We start from the raw sequence: 23,303 nt of genomic DNA, 5'->3' as shown, positions 1-23,303 counted from the left end.
GCAGGACAACCCCCTCCATCTGTCCCACAGGACACACAGATGTTGAGTTGGCTGTCTGCACAGCTGCAGGCCTGCCACGCATGGCGGAACCCGCAACTGTCTGACGAAGAGACGGCAGGTTGGCACAGATGGTGTGGAGTGGAGGTGTACCGGGGGCTGATGTGAATGGGCTGGCAGTGAAAAGGGAAGGGCAGGTACCAGCATCTCCTCCATCTGGACCCATTGCTGGAGAACAGCCACAGGATGTTAACATGGTTTCGACTGAAGACCTGTCAACAAGACAGACAGCTGAAAGAATAGGGCTGAGTTTAGTGCATGCAGATGTTACACATGCCGCTAAGAGAGTTAAACGTCTGTGCTGTGTGCTTGAATATAATAATATGGACCTATTATGATTATCATGGACATCATGTGAAGTCAGTTTCTCTATCATGAGATGCACGGCCAGGTATAAATATGCTACGGTTTTGGTAAAAAATATGTTCTTGTTGCTTTTCGTTTGCCTTCAAAATCACAGGCGATTTGGTTCAACAGGCATTCAGCAAGTGTTTTATCATTATGGGGAAATAAAAAGCATTTGTAGCATAGCCAAATTAATTGAAACACTAATTGTGTCACTCAACAACTGTATCAGATGATTTGATTTATTTTTATCACATAAAACATCACATAAAAAAATAAAGGTAGGGCATCAGTATGCAGCTCTGGTTTATTATTGTGACTGGAGCTCAGAGAAGCTGGAGACTTCATTTACTATCAGAAACGGTGTCAATCACTCCTGCAGCGGACGTTCTTTACTGTGGCCGGAGGGCTCCGGTGTGACCTAAATACAAAACTGTCAACAGAAAGACTGACCAACAGGCTGAAGAAAATCACAGGGAATATTCTGTTTTTAGATTCTCACATAGATTATCCAATGCATAGATACAATTTGATTTGTATGTTGCATATAGGAGAAATACATTTTAGGATCAATAAATGATGCTCTGAACCTACAGAATACATAACAAATTTACATAGCATAACAAAATGCCATTCATGCAGAAAAATACTTCATTTCTGAAAATATTTAGTACAAAAAAATTAGGGTATAACATTTTGGTTTTATGTGACAAACATCCCACGATAACATGTAAAATATCAGAATTTAAAATTTCATATTTTAAATATAAAAACTGATAATTAAACCACATTTAAGGTTTTTTAAACAATCATTATTTATGAAGACAAAGAAGTATGACACTTATATGAATAGCCTACATTTGAAATCAAAATTTTAAAACATTAAAAATATAATTGTGAAATGATTTCTCATTGCTATTGTTTAAATTATTGTTTTAGCAGCCTAGTTGTGTTTGTAGTCTATGGATTCTTATTTTAAAAATAATAACAGAGACTGCAAAACAAACTTACCATGTCAGAATTTATTTTTTCATCAAATACCGAATTCGTGTATTCCTTTTGTATGGGTTTAATATATCACAAACGATTAAATGCTACTTTAATTACCATCACATAATAATTGTCTGTGTTTATGTAATCAATGTATTAATATAGTATTTAAAATATGTAAATGTTGTATTCACTTATCCTATTATTAAATATTGATAACAATTATGTAAAACAAAAATGAAGGGAACCCCCACAACTCGTGTCGTGACGTCGTGGGTTTTTTTATCTGTCAGCAGCGCCCCCGTCTGTTTATCACAAGAACTGCATCAATACACGGACACTGGCGCGTGATGGAGTCTACTGTTGTAATTTCCCTTAAAATTAGCTGTGTAAACCGACCTGATGTTTCGAGCACGTCGTATCTGGTCTCGGATCAAATAGAAACATAAAAACATCCATTCTAAAATATCTAGGCTGCACAATATCATTACAAAATCGGCTATTTTACGACTATAAATACCTAATTAAAGCTGACGGTGCAGAGTTAAAGGAAAATAACAAAAAAGGGCATAAAACATATTGTTTGATATTTCCTACATAGGCTACACACAGAAAATATTAATGTCAGCAGAAAGTGTTCAACCAATTGGACTAATATGTTGCTGAGGTGAGCTGATAGTTGATGACATTAGCTGATGATAAAAGCTGCAGAGACTGCTGATGTTCAGTGTAATCGCACACGGCTAGTACAAGGAATCTATGAACGCTGATGTATGACATTGACCTCAAGAGAGAGAGAGAGAGAGAGAGAGAGAGAGAGAGAGAGAGAGAGAGAGAGAGAGAGAGAGACACACAACTGCCCAGTAACAAGCTCTCCCCCCTCATTGGCTGCAGATGCTAGTGTATTTGATCAGGCCCTCAGACTTTACGACGCATTCTGTTTGATCGGCAGACACGTAAACTGCACGTGAGAGTTGAGCGATGACCTCAGCATGTGGACAATCTGTGCCTTGCTACCTGGAGAACTCCTTAAAGGCACAGTCGACCCCAAAAATGTAATCATTTTCAATGAATTCATGTTGATATTAGAAACCAGTACCATATCATTCTGCCACAGGAAATATAAGTAATGGCACCACAAGAATATTCTCTGTGTGGGATTGACATTACGAGTAGTAGATGACGACAACATTTTTCTTTTGGAGATAACTGTGCCTGCACCTCAGACAACCCTGCTGACAAAATCCCCAATTCTATGAATTCAATGGTTTTAATGGGAACCATAAAGGTTTAAGTGGGTCTTTACCGGTATTGGGTTGCGGGTTGTATTAGTGGGATTTTATCTGGACAATGGAAACTAGAACAGCAAGAGAACAATTAAATCTGAAATAAGAACGATACACAAGAAATAAATAAAATAAAAATTTTAATGGTATTTTCAATGTAAACCGAAAGCGCCACGATGACCGAAACAGTGTCACAGCCGCAAATGATTTCCTGTTCCGTCAGATCTCACAACACTTTAACAAAGTAGCCTACTTTAACAAGATGGCTAATTCGTGTATGATGTGAATCTGAACATTAAACCTAATGTCACTAAAACGTACAAATAAGATTGTACAAATTTAATTACCTCCTAAAATAGTTGCATGTAAGTACCATAATATTGTGTTGTCCTGTTTTAAACCTCCCGCTCATCATCAAAAAACTTGCCAACACCCTGGTGAAAAAAAGAGCATATATGCTGGTTTGGTATGTTTTGATGCTGGTCCTTAGCTGGTTTAAGCTGGTCAAACCAGCATCAAAACATACCTAACCCAGCAAATGCTGTTTTTTTTTTCAACAGGGCCATTAGGCGAGCTGAATCAGTTTAGGTTTTATGACCCTTTTCAGCATTTTTCCCGATGGAAAAAAAGTCACAGGAATCGGGTTTGTTTGTCAACACACGGTGGGTTCCCTGCCAGCGCTTCGCTCTCACAGACACTGAGAATAAAGCTGAAGATGAAATGGGTTCCCAGGCTGCCGTGTAATTGCCCAGCCCTTATGCTGAACCCCTTGAGCATTCATTCAAATGAGTCTGTAATTGCCACATCTGTTAACCCTCTGAAGAGCCGTCAGCCGAGTGTCACGCATCTGCTAATTGGTACAAACAGGTAGCAGACGCTGATCTTCTCCAGTGAGCATCTGCCGATTAGAGCCGCAAATTCAATGAGCAGTGATTAAAGGTCCTGCTAAAATGGCAAGGAGTGGCTTTAATGCCACTGCTGAATATGCTATAACACCTCATAATGGTGCCGGGAACCGCGGTGCTCTGTGGGTTGGTGTGAATTTATATTTTTAGGTGTGAAGAACAGTCAAGGAAAACAGGTCATAAGAGCTTTGCTGCTGCCCTTTGGTCAGATGATTCTGAGCCATAATGTTTCATAAAGCTGTAAGTTGCTTGTATTTATCCAACATGAGGGTCTGCTCCCGTTCTTTTCGTCTCCCGGACTTTCCATCAGATGAACATTTCCAATGAAGTTTAAAACTGGCCTTTCGTTTTCAAAACAATGCCCACAGATTACATTTTCTAAGAATCTATATACATTATATACAGTATGATTACACATCAATAGTGGAATTTTGTAAATAAAAGTAAAAAAATGTAAAGAAGTAAAACTTTGTATACAAAATGTACACATGTACATAAATGCTTTTAAACTTTTTTCAAGAGTTTATGTTTTTTTTCTTTAAAAAAGGACGCATTTGTTTTTAGTGATGTGGGTTTGATTGCCATTCTCTGTTATTTGCTCAAACATTCACGTTCTCTGACTGCATTCGTGTGTTTGGAAAAGAGGATGAGATTCAAATGAAGCTTTTGTAAATTTGAACAGCCACAAAAGCACAGTAACCCAGAGAACAGAAATGTTTGTGATGTAATACACCAGCATCAGTTCAACATTAAACAAATGTCCTTTATACAAAGCGACAAAGTGCATATTATAGTATATTGTGAATGTGACATCATTATTTACACTACTGAAAATAAATACTTTAAATAATAAATTCTTTTAGATTAATATTTCAACACAAAATCAAAATGAAAAATGTGCACTAAAAAAGATTCCAATATGTGTCCTCGGTTTTGATCAGTCACTCTTCCCAAAGCTTCTTTATATATAAATATATACAGTATGTAACCTAATATTTCTAAAGAGAGAGAGAGAGAGAGAGTTTTTTTTCTCCGGCATGGCAGTAATATTAATATTGAGAAAATTGATAACAATAAAAAAAGAGAATAAATTTCAGTTTTACATTTTCAGAATTACATTTGAAATCTTACCCGCATTTGTTCATAAATCCAGTCAAGGAAGTAGGTCACATTTCCGTAGACCCCGGGCTTATTTCTGAGAGCACATCCATCACCCCAGCTAGTGTCCCCAACCAGCCACCATAGAGAGTTCTCCTTTGTGACCAGAGGACCCCCACTGTCCCCCTGTATAGAACCACAGTTATTTCATTTAGCCTTCAGAAATATTCCATTTATTTACTCTTTAAAACAAGTAATCGTGTTCTATAGTGAATGTTTCTGACCTGACAGGAATCCACTCCACCCTCAAGTTTACCAGCACAGATCATGGTTTTTGTGATTTGCCCATTGTACACCAGCCAGCTGTTACACGTCGATCTGTCGATCAGCTGGATTTGGGCTTCTTGCAGGGTCTCAGAGACATGTCCTTTAGGAAAACACAAAATACCCTCATACCTCACAGTTTCAATTTTACAGCTGTTTGACTTTGAGTGGAACTTATTTTCTGTCCATTATTTAAAGGGACAGTACATCCAGAAATAGAAAAAGATTGAAACATTTCAAATCCATACGCTGTTCTGTGGAATAAAGAATTTTGTTTTAAATATTCGTACCTTTTCCTAATAACATTTCTAAACGCAAAGCGATAATTTGGAAAAAAGCTTTTGTGAATATTCTTTAAAAAATAGTTTCGTGTTTTACAGAAAAAAGTGAAGTTGAAAAGAAGAAATCAGTGAAACATGAAGGTACGTAATGATTTTATTTTGGGGTGAACTTTTCCTTAGCTACACAAATCTGTTTCGGTAAAAAAAGTTTCAAACCTCCACTACGCAGATACCCCCATCCTGTGACATAACAGTCTCTTGGAGCAGAGAAATACATGCCTGCATTGGGCAAACACACTGGCCTGACGTTAGCTGAAAAAAAGAAGCTGTGTTAAAGGAATAGTTCATACAAAAAAAAAGATGTGATTATGCCATATTGCCACTATAGATAAAGTCCAGCTGGGTCTTACGTGTCATCTGGAGCGGAGTGTTCAGCTTCATCAGAGCAACATCATTCTCGTTAGTATTCGAATTATAGTTGTGCATAATAATTCGACCCACTGTATTTCCATTTGTATAAAGCGTCTCACTTTGAGTCAGATATCCAGCGAACACGGTCCATTGCCTTGGATCTGAATTTCTGTACAGGGAGTTCATCATTTCATTTAGTATAGTTCATCATAATGTCATTCAATGAGACGCATTCATAGAGAGCACTTACTTATCAACACAATGTGCTGCAGTGAGGATCCAATACGGAGTTATGACAGATCCTCCGCACAAATGTCTGGATATGTGCAGACTGACCTGCCATGGCCACACCCCCTTTGAAGTCACAGTGGTCCCGCCCACAATACGGCTCGCAGTGTTCCTTCCACACTCTAAAATTCAGAAACCAGAGCATAATGCGTGTATGCTTTACTGACTCGCCTCTCTAAAATACAAACACATAGCAATGAAGAAATACACACGGTTATCTTACCAATACATTTGAGTGACACTACTCTGTTAGACGGGCAGTCTGAACTGGAGTAACATAAAAAAAAAAAAAAAAACTATTATGAGAAAACCCTAAACCACGAACATAAGGAACATCAGGAAAAACCGATCTCTGCAATGTACCTTTTAGTGAAAAAACTTTGTGTGCTGGTATTCAGACTAGAAAAATTAAGAGAATCTCCCTTCACCATCATGTAGTCTAATGATGATCTAGCAGAAATCTCCTCATAGCCAACATAAGTATTTCTATAGCATAAATGACAAACAAACATTTTTAGACAATCTTACAGACAAAATGATCAAATGGTACACAAAAAATTTGCTGAAATCTGGATGTCAGTGTAGAGATGTAAAGTTTCTGACAATAATTACAGTAAAAAGGGTGTTTTTTTTGTGTTTATAGATGGTATTTCTGATTTTTTAAAACAGACTTGACCGAGTCAAGTTAAAACGTCACCTGGGGTACCCGATGTCCTTGCACGCTTGTCTTCCGAGATCGTCATTCCATTTATCTGAACACACGGGCTCCCATGTCTGACTCTCATTTGAGTACATCTGAAGAAGGAAATTAGATCCGTACAGACGAACTGTGAAACAAAAATAACAGAAAAAGTAGTCAGATGTTAATGCTTGCACACTGTATAAAAATCCAGAAAAAAGAAACTGGCAGCTGGGACATTTTTTTGTAAAATTATATTTTTCTTGCAAATTCTTATGAATCTGTATATTGACAGTTTTTTTTACCGTATTTCACTGTAAGAAAATCCTATAAAACTTTTTTTAAAGAGGTCCTATGGCGCGAATAGGTGTTTTTCTGTGTCTTTGGTGTGTTATAAGTTGCCCATGCATGTATTAGAGACGTAAAATTGCAAATATTAAAGTGTGGGAACAAAAGATGCATTCTATCTAAAAGCAAATGCTCACCCAGACCTGCCTGAAACGCCTCGTGTAACCACACCCCCACAAATCCACGTCAGTTCACGGTATGAGTTGACTAAGACCGCCCAAATGTATACGCAAGTAAGGTGGGCGTACCTGTCAGTACAATTGCTTTGGAACCTGATATTCCAAATATGGTAAGAGGCGTTACATTTCTGTCACACGCTTGCAGTATTCGACCAATCACTACACACTGGTTAACTGGCCAATCATAGCACACCTCGCTTTTCAGAGCCATGAGCTTTGTAAGAGAGGCGGGGCAAAGAGGAGATACAAACATGCACGGTATGTGGAAAATACAGCGTTTTTGAACCTTAAATCATGTACACACATTGCATTACATCTAAAACAAACGATAACATCGTTTTAGCCGTGTCATATGACCCCTTTAACGAAAAATTAAGTTTCTTACGTTTTTCTTGTAAATTTGCAGTCTTCTCCATGTAATTTGACGGGGTTTTTACCATATTTCAAAAACAGTAACTGTAAAATTACAGGTTTTTACATTATACGTAAACGATCTCTAAAAAATGAGCATGTGCAGCTGTTTAACCGGGTTCAGCACAAATCGCTTTTACAGAATATCAATGTTACTACTATAGTCCTGTCTCAACCTTTTTTGACTTGAAGCCCCCTGCTGTCCACAACATTATTTGAAGACCCCTACTCACAATTTCTGCTTGGCATAGCTAAAAGATGTATATATTTGTTATAAAAATAACACCGTTTTGTGTTTTTTCACTTATTTTAGTGCTTGTTTTGTCATATTCCAAGTCATCTCGAGGACCCGCCCGCCCTGATTAAGACACTGCTGAATAAATGTATCCTCTCTGGACACACTGTGATAAATTCTGGGTAAAATACTAAAATGTTAAGCTCTGTAACAAACTATTAAAACTGTTGTTGAGTCTTACAGCATTGTGCTTCATCTTCTCCTGACGGACAGTCCGTCACACCGTTACACCAGTTTGAGTGGCCGATACATAAATTATCTGCTTTACATTCTCGTCCAGTGCACTGGAACACACCTGCCAGAGGACAAACACAGCACATTAACAAAAAAACAAGCAATTGAATAAGAATAATATTTGTATGACATCCGTTTTTGGGGGGATCTTACCAAAATACCAAAGCAATACAGCTATGACAGCGCCGACAACAAGAAGAACGATGACTGTGGCCAACACACACGGCCATATTTTTTTCCTGGGACCTGCCACACAGTCAAACGGTTACTTCATCAAGTCTAAAACTTATCAAAGAATAGAAGTCTAAGAAAGAAATAGCACCTTTATGGACAGGTGTAGCAGCGTGGTGCAATGCAGGTGTGGCGGTGTAGTGGGTATTAACAGGTGCTGTTTGAGGTGTGTACTGATGCAGACTCTGAGCGGGTGAGTATATCTCGGAAGGGTACGAGGGTGAATTGCTCTGGTATTGTGGCGGGGGGTTTGGCGGTCCAGGGTATTGCTGTGAAGTTGGGTACATCCCATGTGAAGGTGCGTATGGAGGTGCTCGCCGTTCCTCGTGTTGAAATCCATAGTTTACATAAGGAGAATGGATCTGAAGGAAAATTGCAAGGGTTGCATTTAAAATGAACATTTGTTATGAATAAATGAAGTGATGTGCATTATACTGTTTTTAAACGCCTATGATTATACCACATTGTTTGAGAAATATGAAGTGTGTTCTGCTATCGCTTCTTTATCGAATCTTAGCTTGATTTTATTGCTCTAACCTTTATTAATAATATAAAACTAACAAAATCATGAATCAGCCTTATATTACTTGTAAGTAAGGCTCTTTGAGCTTAAACAGTAGCCTAAAACAGAGCCTTTCTATTGGTTAACATAAATTCAATGAACATCATCTAGTGAGTTAGATTTTAATGAAAGCTAATAAGCGATGAAGAACCTTTTTTATGTTATGTTACGTTACGTCATGTTATAAAATTATAACATTTTATTATGTATACTCTACAATTTAAATATATATATAAATATAAAATGCAATAACACAATAAACATGTATTTAAGAAGTAAAGTAGATCTATTTTGATCTGTTGTTGACTCTAAAGGGCAAAATATAGAAATATAGGTTCCCTGTAGCTCATTAAGCAAATATTTCCTTACATAAATGACTTGCAAAACAGCACATAAATACTTCAAACATAACGAAAAATATGTCACATGCTTAAAACTGGACTGAGTGAGTGGAGGACACCGAAAAAGTTTCCTGATCGATTGCCTTTTACATATAAAGGGACAATCAAGTAAAAAATGTCAATAATGCAAATGAAAAGGATTGAATGATTATGATCAGGTCATATAAACAACCATGCCATAGAACGGTTAGAGCCCGGATATTTCCTTATAGCTTTATGGGATTAGATATAGGCTAGTTGCCTTTGTTTTACTCCGCTGATAGTATGGTTTGCATGGTCCAAGATGTTTTTAAATAAATAATTCGCTGAAATACCAAATAGTGAGGTTGGAAGACCTTGATCAAGGGGCGACCACATTGGACCAGTAACAAACCAGCAACTATAATCCAAACACCAGCCGGAGCACCCTAACCTAGATTATACAACAACATTTTAAGGGATGCTAGATGAAAGAAAACTGCTAGAATTGAAAATGATTGAATATTTTATGTTAAGGTCAAAAACGAAGAAAAGAAACAACCTAAAGAAAGGACCGAGCTCATGAATCATTTATAAAGTCTTCTGTTCATTACCAGAAGTCTGGTTAATGCTTAATAAATGTACACATCTACCCAAGACTGGTTCTTGGTTAAATAAAACCATACAAAACTGTATCATAAGAATATAAATGTAAAAATATGTACTGATTACGGTATTGTTATTCATCTTCTCTCCTTTTGGTTTCCTGGTACACTCAAGCCGACAAATTCCTCAAACCAAGTTCTGAAAGTTGAACAAAGTAAAAAAAAGACATTATTCAAATTATACAAGACATTATATACATTGTGATCATATACATGAATGATTTGACATATTAAGACATTGTGTGAGTGATAACCTACCTTACAGAACTGGTGATTAAGTCTCTCTGTTCTCTGTCTCTATGTGTAATGAGCAGCCAACGCCACACCTCTGAAACTTCAGCAGTCAGGTAAATGCAGATATGCAAATCTCTAAAATCACCTGGTGACCTACACTTACAATTGACTTGTTCCCCTTGGGGATTGTTCTTTCGCGTCGTCTACCAGGTGTATGGATCCCACAGCATTTTTGCATTGTACTTTACCAACCAAATGAGGACCAAATGGAAAACAGCAGAATCTTCTTCCTCTTGAAAAGGAAAACAGCTTCCCTCTGACACGGTTCGCTTCATTATGATAAGACTCTCAAACCCATTATTTTCTGTATTGCCCTTGAGGACATACTTTTTAAAAAATGTTCCCGAATGTATTCAAATTCAAGTCAGAGTAAAGACTAAAGCAAACACTGAAAGCAAACAGATACGACCTTTAAACTTTCTGTGTGTCAGAGCTAAACAGCGACTAAACTAAAACACTCAAGTTAAACTCTTACAGAAGTGTTAATATTTTTATCTTAAGCTTCCGAGACATGACAAAGATTTTCTTTTTGTCATATTCAGTTGATGCAAACCAACAGTGAGCAATTGCACAACACGTTTATGAACAATAGTCACTAATGTATTTTCTGGCAATGGGATGTCAGGATTGTTCAACCACGCGAGCAGGAAATCAAATCGCACTTCTGAGAATGACCTCAACCTTCAGAAGCTATAAAACCATTGAAAGTGTCATGTGAAGAAGGCTTAATCTGTAATCAGATATCATTCCACTTCCTGTTCAGTTTACACTCGGACACATTAAAAACAGAGTAAATGTTTTCAGCTCTCTTCAAATTCAACTTTGTTCTTACACCAAGTGTCAACTGCTGTTATTCAGTAACAGAGATTTGGTCTGATACTTTGGCATTCATGACGTTACAGGTGCTCTCATGTGATCCTGTTAATATTTGACGCCGACATGAAACACAATAACATTAATACGTGAATAAGGAAGAAGCTAAATAGGGAAGCTGTTTAAATAGGTTTTGTGTACTCAGTTAAAACCACATGAGGTGAAATGTGATAAATGTGGGATTAAGTGTTTGGAAAGTAGGGTCTGATTTTTTTGCTCTTGTTGTTGCTGGTGGATTATTTATAAGGTTCCTGCACAGTCAGCATGTCTGCTTTTTTTCAGATCAAAACTCCAACAGAATAGTTAACACAAACTTTTAAGGGATATTTTACGGATATTAAGAGATTGACGCCAGTTTTCCTACGAGTTTTATGCGAAAAGCTTCTTGCAGAACAAACTAGTTTCAGTTCACTGTCAGCTGGGTTGATCAAAACGGATCAATGAATGAACACAGATCAAATATCAAGTGCCATCTGGTGTTCGTTCAAGGTGATTACATGTGTGTCTTAACTTCATAGACTAATCTGTTTAAATTTGAACCCAGTCCGATTGAACAAAAAACAATGCATTCATTTTTTTTAATAGTTACTTATTTAACAATCTAAACCCTTACATCAATACATTATTTTGAAAAGACACCATCCACATAAAGAAAATAAATACATTTCAGAACAGCTGCAAGTTCAACGAACATTTTGTGAGCCTCTTTTATGAGTGTCATAAACTTTTTTGCGGAAAAAAGGAGTGATCTAGTCTGTAGAGAGAGCTCACAATAAGGCTGTCGGCATGGAGATATTTCTGGTGTAGTCTACACATTATGTTAACCTCATATTTCACTTCATAAAATCTAGTACTTCTGGATCAGAATAGAAGAGGCGCCGCCTCCTCCATTGCAGATACCAGCGAGTCCATACTGTCCTGATTTCAGATTGTGCACCATGTGTCCCACGATCCTCGCCCCCGACATCCTAGAAATCGCAAAATTGGCACATTATTCATAGCACAAATCAAGGTACATCGATGTAGTGATCCATAAAAGAGATGTTGCTTAAATTACCCAATTGGATGTCCGAGGGAGACCGCTCCTCCGTTTATATTGACTTTATTGGGGTCGATGTCTAACATCTTGATGTTGGCCAGAACGACGACACTGAATGCTTCATTGATCTCCCACATAGCAACGTCTTCTTTCTTTATGCCGGCCGCCTGCAGGACCTGCACGATGCAGACATGAATATGATAAATAAATGAAAAGCGCATCGGCTTGAAAATAAATGCACAAGCTTTAGCTTACCTTTGGGACGGCAAAGGCGGGTGCGATAGGGAAGTCGATGGGAGCGACAGCGGCATCAGCAAAAGCTAGAATTTTTTTTAACGTAAAATGCAAACTTATAACCTAGGAAACTTTATTAAAAGCATAATTTGACTGTATCTTAAATTAAAACACCTCACCAACAATTCTAGCCAGTGGCGTGACATTAAGTCTCTTTGCAGCGTCCGCTGTCATCAGCACAAGAGCTGCCGCGCCGTCGTTCAGTGTGCTTGCGTTAGCTGCCGTCACCGTGCCTGCACACATATAAAGACAGTTCAATCATCTTCGGAACTAACTTTTTTTTTCTTTCAATTTAAACGCAATATTTTGTTAAATGAAGTTATGTGTTTGTACCGTTCTCTTTCTGGAACACAGTCTTCAGTTTGGGAACTTTGCTGAAGTCAACTTTTTTGTATTCTTCATCTTCCTTCACGACAATGTCTGGTTTGCCTGTAGTTCAATTGTTAGCAAAGGTCATCGGTTCAAATCACAGTAAACCCAACTACAATAATAAACAGACTGCAGAAATGAATGAAGCACCTCTCTGAGGTATGCTCACAGGAACCACCTCCTTAGCTAGGAGACCAGACTCCCATGCTGCTTTGCTGCGACTGTAGGAGTTAATAGCAAACGCATCCTGCTCCTCTCTGGAGATCTTGCTGTTTTTGGCTGTGTTTTCGGCACAGTTACCCTACAAAAGCACGAAAACAAGCTTTACACGATCATGGCTTCTTATGCATTTGGGGTTCAATGTTCAAAGCTGGTTCATGCATTTGGTTTCATGCCATGCTTTTCGAAAACAAAGATTTTTTCAAAGTGACCTAACAATACAGTCAAGCTTTTCATTTTATCAGAGAGTTCCTGTTGGCTTTGCTAGTGTCACACTCAAGCAACTGAGCTACAGGAAAACACATTCACAAATGACAGCAACAAAGCACAGCAATTTCATCCTTAATGTTTAACTGGTGAGTCACAAGGAAGTGGTACCATGTGAAATTTGTTATAGACGTCCGTCAACCCGTCCTTTACGATCAGATCCTCCATCTTTACCCCACCATAAGGGGGAGCTTCTCTTGTCATGACATAAGGAACCTGAGACATGTTTTCCATTCCACCGGCGACCATCACGTCCTGAGAGACATCGCATATGACTAACTTGGCTTCTTTAACCCGTTAAAGGCTCTTGTATATTTCGACAACCACTTTACGATTTTTCATCATGTGATTTTGACACTACCTGATGTCCACACATGAGACTTTGAGCAGCCATCATGATGGATTTCATCCCAGAGGCACAGACCTTATTGATCGTGGTTGCTGGAGTGGACAGTGGAAGACCTACGAGAGGAAAATCACAAACAACTATTCATTTTTTTATTAATCATTTTCATTCTTGACTCTCCTGTGCTATCTTAGATTATTCTTACTAAGATTGTTGCAATGCATTATGGGATTGCCTGCATCATTAATACATCAAATGAGCCTTAAAATTTGTCCAAGCAAGGTAAATAGTAAAAGATATGTAAACTTGAAAACATTGAAAGCCATTGCACGCAAAAGCAAGATAAGTCACTATTATATATTTTTTCACTGCATATGCCACATGTTTAAACCTGCAGCCAGCATTCATTCAAATACCATAATCTCTTCGGAGACACTGAATCACGCACAGATGTGTTCTGCAGGCTGAATGTGTGTGTTTTACGTTTGTTTTTGTCTGTATGTGATATGACAGATTCACCTGCACCCAAAAGAGCTTGTCTGGTTGGAGCTTGCCCTTCTCCGGCTTGCAACACATTCCCCATATAAACCTCCTTCACCTCCTCCGCAGGGATTCCTGAGACAATGTATATAAAAAAAGAGACATCTGAACAAATACGTGAACGTACAGTACAAAGAGTATTTGACTTGGAAGACACTTTGTATGGCCATACCAAAGGATAAAAGCATCCCAGCATGCATTTCAAATATCCAACCAGTCTAGCCTAAACAAGATTTCTGCAGACAATGCCCACCTGCTTGTTCGATGGCTCCTTTTATAGCAATGGAACCCAGTTTGGTTGCAGGTACAGTGGAGAGGCTTCCTCTGAAGGACCCCATGGGGGTCCTGACAGCACTGACCATGACAACTTCCTGTCCAGAGAGAGATCAGACGGGATCTCATTCAATATACAGCCGAAAGAACAAGCAATGTTTTTTTAATTGAATATTTGCTTAGAAAGTACATAACATAGAAAAAAGATCATAAACAACAGCCAGGGTAAGAACACTGTTTCCAAGCACTAATAAATAATATTTACTCACATTTACAGATGGTCGTGTGGTGTAAGTCCTGCTCAGGTATTTTTGTCCCTGCAACGGTGTATTTAAACATTAGATATACATTCTTACGCTGTGAATAGCAAGCAGTACGTTTAAAGAAGTGAAAAGCAGTGTATTTAAATGGTAAACAATGTAAGAGGCCTGCAGCTACATGTGCTTTGACATTCGTTAAGAAGCATGAAATAAAGTTCGACTATAGACCCGAGTTTATTTTGTTTAAACTCACCAATCGTCTGCACAGGTGTGTGCGCGTGCTGTAGAGGGCACAGGATGACATAATCGCGATGAGAAGGTTCAGACTCAGGATGACCAATTTCACCTTCAACCCTCACATCGAGCGGAGTGTGCGTGTATCAGTAGAACAGCCAATCACAGCGAGAGGAGTGTCTGCGTCACATGGTGACCGCGCAAGGCCTTATGGGTAATGTTGTTTTTATCAAAGCGGTGAAAATAACCGGATGTTACTTGAGTCTTTATTGATAGAACCCTTAGTAAACTATTTTGTTTTGATCTGTTATCTAATATTTGACATCTTCATTGTCTATTATATTATTTTAGTTTTACGCTATAGCTATATATCTAATTATTGATTTAGCGTCTCAGTATAGTACCCTTTTCTCTCAGTTAAAAGGGTTTGGTTATATGAATGATACATTGAGCAGCTTTCTAATTGTAATATAATATATATTTCATGTTTTTATACATACAGCATGTTTTATACATTCACCGTATTACCCTAACCCTTTTAAAAATAATTAATTAGCTACGTTTTTAAATGCAGCATATTTGAACCACCTTTGCCCATTGTTATTTTGTTCAGTGTTAGTAAGCTAGTGTTTGATTTAGCTCATGTGGAGCGATTTGTAGAAATATATACAAATGTCCAAAATGTTGTCTGTGAATGATCTGTTATTTAATGGATTTTAGGAAACAATTAGCTGTAGCCTAATCTGACATGAAAATATGTAGATTTATGTATGATTTATGCACACACACATACACTCACACATTTTACTTCAGTTTTAGAATTTATTAAATTAATTAAATAATAACTAAGTCATGTCAGTTGACCATATAAACCACTTCAGAAAACATAAGCAGTGCTGATCCAAAGCTGGACCAGAAGAACATCCTATTAAAATTTTTAACACAACACAAATGTTGGAGCATAATACAACCAACGGAACATTTATAACCAATTCAAAATGTTAAATGAATATCTTAAAATGTTTATTATATATAATTAAAAATAAATCCGGAAGTGCTTCTGGAACAGGTCTAGGAAAACTTGGTTTAAATTGTATATCCAGTTTAAAAGTAAATAATATATACGCATTTTATTTTTTAGGTTTAACTTTTGATGGGTAGCACTTCAGCCATTCATTATGCTTCAGAACACGCTTCACGTTCTTGGAACTGAAATCATACTCTTTTTGCAGTGCACCAGATGAGAAATACAGGTAACCTACAATAAGAAGAGAATACAATTTATTGAAAAGGACACCATGCATTAAATAAAGTTAATTAATTAAACAAATAGAAACATATAGTTTTTGTGTAATGTTAAGCTCACCGTCATTTTCAAAAGCAGCATCCACATTTGAACCAATATTGGGGATATTATGCTGTATGCTTTTAGGAAAGCCACGGTCCATGTGAGCTGCCCTTTCATTCAAGCTATACCAATGTTTAAATTGTGTTAGTTCTGATGTTGTTTTCAAAACAATGATTATAACACAATAAACAACAGACAATGAAAGCATATTTATTCTTACCTCCAATATTTGTTTCCAACAAAGAAGAGAGTTCGGCCAATAGACGCCACATACACGGCTGCATCAATCTCTTTTACATAAGAGGGAAACCCAAGTTTGGAAATGGGTTTAGGATATCCAGGCAAAATTTTATTGCCTCTAACAGCCCAGTACTTCTCACCTGCATGCGGAAGACCGTATTAACTGAAGTCTTATTATATACACTGCAGAAAGTCTGACTTTACCTTTAAAGAGGTAGGCAATGTCTTTATCTTCAAATTCATATGCAGCATCAACAGAATCAATAGATGGCCACAAAGAGTTTATTTTACGCAAAGATGAAATTCCACTGTTATAGCCTTTCTTCCAGTAGTATCTGATAGAGAGAAAGACATGCTTGGACCTAAAGCATCTGAATGTTTTATTTCTTGTATTATTATTTTTTATTACAAAACAAAAATTATTTAATAAAAAATAATTTAAAAAGCATACCAAGCTCTAAAAGCTGGCTGCTTAATATTATAATAATATAAATATAATACATATTTCTTGTAAATAAATAAATAAATACTTTTTTAAGATGTACAGTCGTTTTTAAAGAAGTATTTAAGCATACCCTTTTTTAAAGAAATACAGTTCTCCTTTAATTTTGGTTGCTGCATCAAAGACTAGGTTGCGACTGCATGCATTAAAGCCCGGTCTAGGATTTGGTGTAGGCTCAGGCTTCGGGACTGGTTTAGATGTTCGAACACCTTATATAATACAAAAGAGAAAAGATATATACAGTATTTATTGACAATTAATAACGAACACTTTATGCGATCCATAATATTTAACCTCAAAACATAATTAAATGATCCCAGTAAAGTCACAAAAATGGCAATTACCATATAGGGCCTGGACCCCGAGTCGGTCGTCCCGGGGAAGTTTATAGCCATTCGTGTTGACATACTGGTAATTTGGATACATAAGAGCTGAACGGTCTTTGGAGTGATCTAGTCCCAGAGCGTGACCGAATTCATGAGCAGCCACCAAAAGCAGATTCACACCTGAAACAGATTTATCAAGTATAAACATTCAACCTACTGTCAGAAACATGGAGTGATCGTTTATGTCTTTGTGCATCACCTTGGGGGCTTAATGTCCATTTCTCATCCTCATCAAAGTGTGTATCTCCTCCCTGTTCAGGACCAGGAGAGTTGGCGTGAGCCAGAACCTGACCGCGTCCATCAAACGGGTAAAAATCTCCATGATCTGTTAGCAAGCATGGTTAGTGAGTTAGTCATTGTACATGTCACATCTGAAACGAATGTACTGCCGCATCGAGCTTACATCCAGCTTTGAAGAGTATCATGATGTCAGCTGTGCCGCTGTAGATCTGTTTGAAATCAAGTGGAATGACATCGCTGTACAACTTGAAGGCTTTGCCGATAGTGGCATCGACCTCACTCCTGCTCAACTGCGATGTGTAGTCTGTTATTCTAAAAAAGATTATTTAAATTTGGTTTTAGATACTAAACAAACATTGCTTACCATCCCTACAGAATTGGTTGAACCCAGTGTTGCCATGTTGGACTGCTCGGCATGTGCAAACAAACCGCTACTTTTCAAGTTCAATTTTTAGTAGTTTTTATTTGACATAAAAATAGGATTTTAGGGAACTGTACGTACCTATATGTTACAACACTCTTCTTCCACCTGGGCTTCCCTTTGTAAAGGTTGTATCTGGCCACATCCGTGACTCCACAGCGTGGCTGTTTCATCACCTCCAGAGTGTTTGTGTCCATCTTGCCTGTGACCTCCAGCCCAAAAAACTCCTGCATAACTTCCATATCTTTCCTAAAATCTCCATGGTACCTTCTTCCGCCACCTGATTTAGTTGAGACGGGATCCCTGTAGAACTGTGTCAGATAATCCTGAGGAAAATAAAATAAAATATTTCTCACAGAACATCATACACAGGCATTTTAAGATATATAAGACAAATGGGTATTGACCTCTGCCAGTTGACGGTCATCTGAAGATGTCGTCGTGGGGGCAGCATCACATAAAGCCAAACACAGTGTCAGGGAGAGACCTGCCAGGTGCATCATACTTGAGCTCTGAATGTGTCTTCCAAACACATAAGACAAGTGCCTTTCAACGCCTTTAACACTAGTGACAGGCATATGATTTGCTAGAGTATGTAATTCCTCTTTTCAACAACAGGCTTTATAATTACGCATGATTCACTAGAATCTGACCGCAGAGGATGTTTCTTAGAAAGATATTAATAATAAGATGGTTTCATTTTTACTGGGGCATGATTCACAGTGTTTTGTGTACTTTCCACCTTTTGGTGACACATATAAAGCTCGTAAAACAAAAATAAAAATATTTCACTAACTATTTGTCATCAGTAGCAGAATCGTTTGAAGACTAATATGGTAGTTATAGGGTTTATGCCATTACCAACTTTGGGCAGTAGCTCAGTTGTTAACAGCTAAAATGCCATGGGTTTTATTTAGAAGGGAATACATGTACAAATATATATACCTTGAATGCACTTTGAATAAAACTGTCTGCCAAATGCATACACGTGTAAATGTAAAACTTCCACAGGTTACTTTATCTCGTTTGCTTGGATTTACATATTGGCATTGCATGTCATGTTCTAAGCCATAAAAGGAAATAAAGCCACATAATTCTTTGAACTGCCCCCTAGATGGGTCATTCTGAGTCATCCATGGCCTTCTGAACCCTGTTTCAGTTCTTGAGTCAACATCTTACCAGAAACAATGCCTTGACAGTTTATTGACAAATAGTGGTAATCTAGGCCTTATAAAATTATCCTTATATACAGCAAAATCGCCAGTGTTAAAAAGGTCAAATTAACACTCACAGTGTTAAAGTGTGGATTATATATACACTGTGAGTGTTAATTTGACCGTTTTTTAACACTGGCGATTTTACTGTGTTAGTTCCTAAAAAAAATCAGATTTTGTCCGATAACCCTTCCTTGAGTCCTGTGAGCTAAAAGCTTTACAGGAAAAATCAGTGTTGAAGGCAATGACAGCCCATTCAACACATTTAACATGGAAGCCGTTAGAGAGTGTAGACTAACACCGGACCTACAGAATTGTCAAACATGTATTCTAAAAAGAGTGTTTAGTGTTATATATTGTGCATTATCTACAGCTACTCGGTTATTCAATGTTGATTCGACTTTATATTTCACAGTCGGTTCATCACTCAAAGGCAAATCCATTCTTTTGTCCATATCTCTTTATTTTTTATGTTTACTTCTGATTTTCAAAAGAGAAGAGCAACAAAAAGATTCATCCTGAAAATTCCGTAATAAGTTTATTTTGTAAGTAAAAAAATTACATTTCTTTTTTTTATAAAAAAGAAAACATTTCGCTTTATATATCTTTTTTCATATTGAACAGAATATTTATTGAGAATTATTTGAAGACAGAATCATATAAAGGAGAAATGTGTACATTTTCAGCTACATTATGTTTAGTAGCAGTTCAGCCATCCATAATTCAACAGAACACGGTTCACTCGTTTTGAACTAAAATCATACTCAGTTTGTCGTGCACCATCTGAGAAGTACAGGTAACCTAAAATAAGAAAACAATCAAATGTATTAAAATAAACCACTATGATACACAGTAAATGAATAAATCAACAAAAAGAGTTGGCGTTTTTGTATAATGTTACACTCACCAGCATTTTCAAAAGCAGCGTCCACCCGTGAACCGATTCCAGGAATATTACGCCGAATGCTTTTAGCAAATGCTCGGTCCATTTGACCTGTCCTTTCATCGTAGCTATATCAGTATTGAAATTGTGTTAGTTGTTTAAAAACAATGATTATAGAGTGCAATGCAATAATAAAGATAATGTAAAAAAATCTGTCCATTTACTCTGATTTTCTCTTACCTCCAGTAGTTGCTATCAATAAAGAACAGAGTTTGGCCGGTGGATGCCACATGCACGGCCGCATCGATCTTTTTCACATAAGGAGGAAATCCAAAGTTGGTTATGGGTTTGGGATATCCAGACAAAGTTGTGCTGCCTTTGACGGCCCAGTACTGCTGACCTGCATACGGATGAACCACATTAAGACCACATTAACTGACATCTTGCTACACACACAACTTTTAAGAAGTGTGACTTTACCTTTAAAGAGGAAGGTGATGCCTTTGTTCCTTAATTCATACGCAGCATCAACAGAATCAATAGACGGCCACATGGAGTTTACTTTATGCCTTGAAAGTCCACTGTGATATCCTTTCTTCCAGTAAAACCTGATAGAAAGTAAAAAAATAAATGGTTGATTTGAATAAATATTTTGTAAATGATATACTATTAATTTATTTTATATATGAATATTTTATATACACACCCTTTTTTAAAGAAAAACAGTTCCCCCCGAATGCTGGTTGCTGCATCAAATACTAAGTCACGTTTGCATGGTTCCGGTGGGACGCTTGGTACGGGATTCGGTTTTGGCTCTGGTTTGGGCTCTGGTTTGGGCTCTGGTTTTGGCTCTGGTTTGGGCTCTGGTTTTGGTTTAGGTTTTGGGGCTGGTTCATCTGTAGATGCTCGAACCCCTTGCAAATAAAATAAAAAAAATGCACACAAATGATCATGTCATGTGATCTATTATATGTCATCATACTATGAACATAAAACTTGCTCGATACTCCTCTCACAACAAAGACATTTACCATACAGAGCCTGGACCCCGAGTCGGTCATCCTGGTGAAGTTTATAGCCATTCGTGTTGACATACTGGTAATTTGGATACATAAGAGCTGAACGGTCTTTGGAGTGATCTAGTCCCAGAGCGTGACCGAATTCATGAGCAGCCACCAAAAGCAGATTCACACCTGAAACAGATTTATCAAGTATAAACATTCAACCTACTGTCAGAAACATGGAGTGATCGTTTATGTCTTTGTGCATCACCTTGGGGGCTTAATGTCCATTTCTCATCCTCATCAAAGTGTGTATCTCCTCCCTGTTCAGGACCAGGAGAGTTGGCGTGAGCCAGAACCTGACCGCGTCCATCAAACGGGTAAAAATCTCCATGATCTGTTAGCAAGCATGGTTAGTGAGTTAGTCATTGTACATGTCACATCTGAAACGAATGTACTGCCGCATCGAGCTTACATCCAGCTTTGAAGAGAATCATGATGTCAGCTGTGCCGCTGTAGATCTGTTTGAAATCAAGTGGAATGACATCGCTGTACAACTTGAAGGCTTTGCCGATAGTGGCATCGACCTCACTCCTGCTCAACTGCGATGTGTAGTCTGTTATTCTAAAAGACAACAGTGAAACATCTTTTAAATCCACTAAAAAACTGAAATAAATTTCTTTATTAAATTTCTTCATACCTGTATGTTACAACACTCTGCTTCCATCTGGGCTTCCCTGCGAAGTGACCGTAACTGGCTACATCCGTGACTCCGCAGCGCGGCTTTTTCATCACCTCCAGAGTGTTCGTGTCCAGCTTACCTGTGACCTCCAGCCCAAAAAACTCCTGCATGGCTTTCAGATCTTTCTCAAAATCTGCGAGGTATATACTCCTCCCACGTGCTTGAGTGGTGCCATGATTCCTGTAGAACTGTGCCAAATATTCCTATAGAAAGAGAAGCGTTGATCATTGATTATTGCTCACATATCATGTATTTTGTAAGATATTTCAGTCGTATTGGTATTGACCTCTGCTTTTTGATGGTCATCAGGTGATGTCACAGTCGGGGCAGCGTCACAAAGAGCCGAACACAGCACAAGTGCCAGGGCAAGAACTGTCAGGTGCTCCATACTTCAGCGCTCTCTTCCTCTGCATGGAAAGACGGCGATGTGAAGCCACACGTTCTTCTTCTGACTTTTATATGTCCGTCGGCCCCTTTCAGGGGTGGTTTAGTTCTTATCGCTGTCGATCAGAGCCCATGGGGCGAGGGAGGGAAAAGGCTTAGTTCAGAGGTCGAGTCTCAACATGTTTGACAAAACGTTTTGGTGATGGGGGCCTTCAGAGAATGTCATGAGATTACCCATATATGGATTTTTTCCACCCACGAAAGGTTTGCCTTTGCTTTACTGTAAAACATCATACAGTATATCGAGTAGGACTGTGCAATTAATCGTAATTGATTTTTCATTTCAATTTTGGCTTTCAACAATTATGAAACAAAATAATCGACGTTAAACGATTATTGTGCCGCATTCTGCTTTGAAAGGATTGTCTCGTTTCTTTATTACATTTATATATATTTTTTATTATTTTATATTATTTATTTTTACATTTATTTTTAATTTGTTATTAAATTGAATCCAGTGTTACATACATTTTTATTAATACTTTTGCACACATTTTAGAATAAACTCTATGCACATTAAATCCTATAAATTGCCATCAACATACATTCACATACATTCCTTTCAACACATATTAACTCATATAGCCAGTAGCAAAGTTGTTGTTAGAGTTAAACAACCGCTCACATTTTCCCCAGAGCACATCACGTGCCTACGCGACAGTCTTTATTCTAAATTCTAAATCCTGACGTGAATGAAGGGAAAATATAAGCGGTTCCCGAGGCTGTTTACGAGAGGAACTCCAGCACACCCTCTATCCTCTCTGTAAGTCAAAATAATAAAGCCTTTATTTATATTTGTACATACCTAAGGTGCTGTCAAGACATGTACTCATGCATTTGCCAGAAGCATAAAAAAGATCTCACAGTGACTGTAATGTGAACAATTTCCAAAATATATGTTTGATTACAAAATAAAAATATTCCCA

The 23,303-nt window shown here is 37.7% G+C and overlaps 3 protein-coding genes across 4 annotated transcripts; all 3 read right to left on the bottom strand.

The window, feature by feature from the left end:
- Positions 1 to 2,524: 2,524 nt before the first annotated feature.
- Positions 2,525 to 10,482, bottom strand: tmprss2 (transmembrane serine protease 2). Of its 2 annotated transcripts, XM_057321343.1 has the most exons (14): positions 10,207 to 10,482; positions 10,016 to 10,087; positions 8,454 to 8,724; positions 8,285 to 8,377; positions 8,079 to 8,192; positions 6,683 to 6,812; positions 6,349 to 6,471; positions 6,209 to 6,252; positions 5,948 to 6,107; positions 5,697 to 5,866; positions 5,503 to 5,598; positions 4,966 to 5,108; positions 4,715 to 4,867; positions 2,525 to 4,581 (listed from the first exon to the last, which is right to left on the bottom strand). In XM_057321343.1, exons 2-14 carry the CDS (start codon positions 10,028 to 10,030, stop codon positions 4,573 to 4,575), a joined length of 1,521 nt encoding a protein of 506 aa, XP_057177326.1. In that variant the 5' UTR covers positions 10,031 to 10,087; positions 10,207 to 10,482; the 3' UTR covers positions 2,525 to 4,572. The 2 variants fall into 2 exon arrangements, with proteins under 2 accessions (XP_057177326.1, XP_057177325.1); XM_057321342.1 differs by having other exon boundaries at positions 2,525 to 4,867; positions 10,207 to 10,481.
- Positions 10,483 to 11,476: 994 nt separating this feature from the next.
- On the bottom strand, positions 11,477 to 15,115 carry acat1 (acetyl-CoA acetyltransferase 1). Its single transcript, XM_057321838.1, has 12 exons — positions 14,976 to 15,115; positions 14,732 to 14,779; positions 14,443 to 14,560; positions 14,169 to 14,264; positions 13,665 to 13,765; positions 13,415 to 13,558; positions 12,968 to 13,118; positions 12,782 to 12,877; positions 12,568 to 12,681; positions 12,410 to 12,474; positions 12,173 to 12,330; positions 11,477 to 12,083 (listed from the first exon to the last, which is right to left on the bottom strand). Exons 1-12 carry the CDS (start codon positions 15,024 to 15,026, stop codon positions 11,963 to 11,965), a joined length of 1,263 nt encoding a protein of 420 aa, XP_057177821.1. The 5' UTR covers positions 15,027 to 15,115; the 3' UTR covers positions 11,477 to 11,962.
- Positions 15,116 to 16,086: 971 nt separating this feature from the next.
- Positions 16,087 to 22,387, bottom strand: LOC130545733 (uncharacterized). The gene is made up of 20 exons (XM_057320450.1): positions 22,220 to 22,387; positions 21,892 to 22,136; positions 21,667 to 21,815; positions 21,463 to 21,588; positions 21,222 to 21,383; positions 20,897 to 21,104; positions 20,671 to 20,798; positions 20,431 to 20,590; positions 20,215 to 20,318; positions 20,013 to 20,108; positions 18,501 to 18,679; positions 18,175 to 18,419; positions 17,836 to 17,984; positions 17,632 to 17,757; positions 17,391 to 17,552; positions 17,120 to 17,255; positions 16,749 to 16,879; positions 16,525 to 16,684; positions 16,323 to 16,426; positions 16,087 to 16,214 (listed from the first exon to the last, which is right to left on the bottom strand). Exons 1-20 carry the CDS (start codon positions 22,319 to 22,321, stop codon positions 16,087 to 16,089), a joined length of 3,000 nt encoding a protein of 999 aa, XP_057176433.1. The 5' UTR covers positions 22,322 to 22,387.
- Between the last annotated feature and the right edge of the window lie 916 nt (positions 22,388 to 23,303).

Source organism: Triplophysa rosa, linkage group LG22 (assembly GCF_024868665.1).
Source record: "Triplophysa rosa linkage group LG22, Trosa_1v2, whole genome shotgun sequence".
In the NCBI taxonomy this organism is placed as follows: Eukaryota; Metazoa; Chordata; class Actinopteri; order Cypriniformes; family Nemacheilidae; genus Triplophysa; species Triplophysa rosa.
The sequence above is the reverse complement of the archived record's forward strand: the minus strand, read 5'-3'. Positions and strand labels throughout refer to the sequence as shown.

Bases quoted from the DNA above. Each gene is read 5' to 3' on its own strand.
- tmprss2 (XM_057321342.1), bottom strand. The intron at 6,253-6,348 runs GTACATTGCAGA...ATGTTACTCCAG, and splicing joins CAAAGTTTTTTCACTAAAAG to TTCAGACTGCCCGTCTAACA. The intron at 6,108-6,208 runs GTAAGATAACCG...TCTGAATTTTAG, and splicing joins AGTGTCACTCAAATGTATTG to AGTGTGGAAGGAACACTGCG.
- acat1 (XM_057321838.1), bottom strand. From the start codon at position 15,026: ATGTCATCCTGTGCCCTCTACAGCACGCGCACACACCTGTGCAGACGA. The intron at 12,682-12,781 runs GTACAAACACAT...ATATGTGTGCAG, and splicing joins TGTGTTCCAGAAAGAGAACG to GCACGGTGACGGCAGCTAAC. The intron at 12,331-12,409 runs GTAAGCTAAAGC...TGCATCGTGCAG, and splicing joins CCGCCTTTGCCGTCCCAAAG to GTCCTGCAGGCGGCCGGCAT.
- LOC130545733 (XM_057320450.1), bottom strand. From the start codon at position 22,321: ATGGAGCACCTGACAGTTCTTGCCCTGGCACTTGTGCTGTGTTCGGCT. The intron at 20,109-20,214 runs GTGAGTGTAACA...TTCTTATTTTAG, and splicing joins CGCTGCTTTTGAAAATGCTG to GTTACCTGTACTTCTCAGAT. The intron at 17,985-18,174 runs GTACGTACAGTT...AATCTTTTTTAG, and splicing joins AAGAGTGTTGTAACATATAG to AATAACAGACTACACATCGC.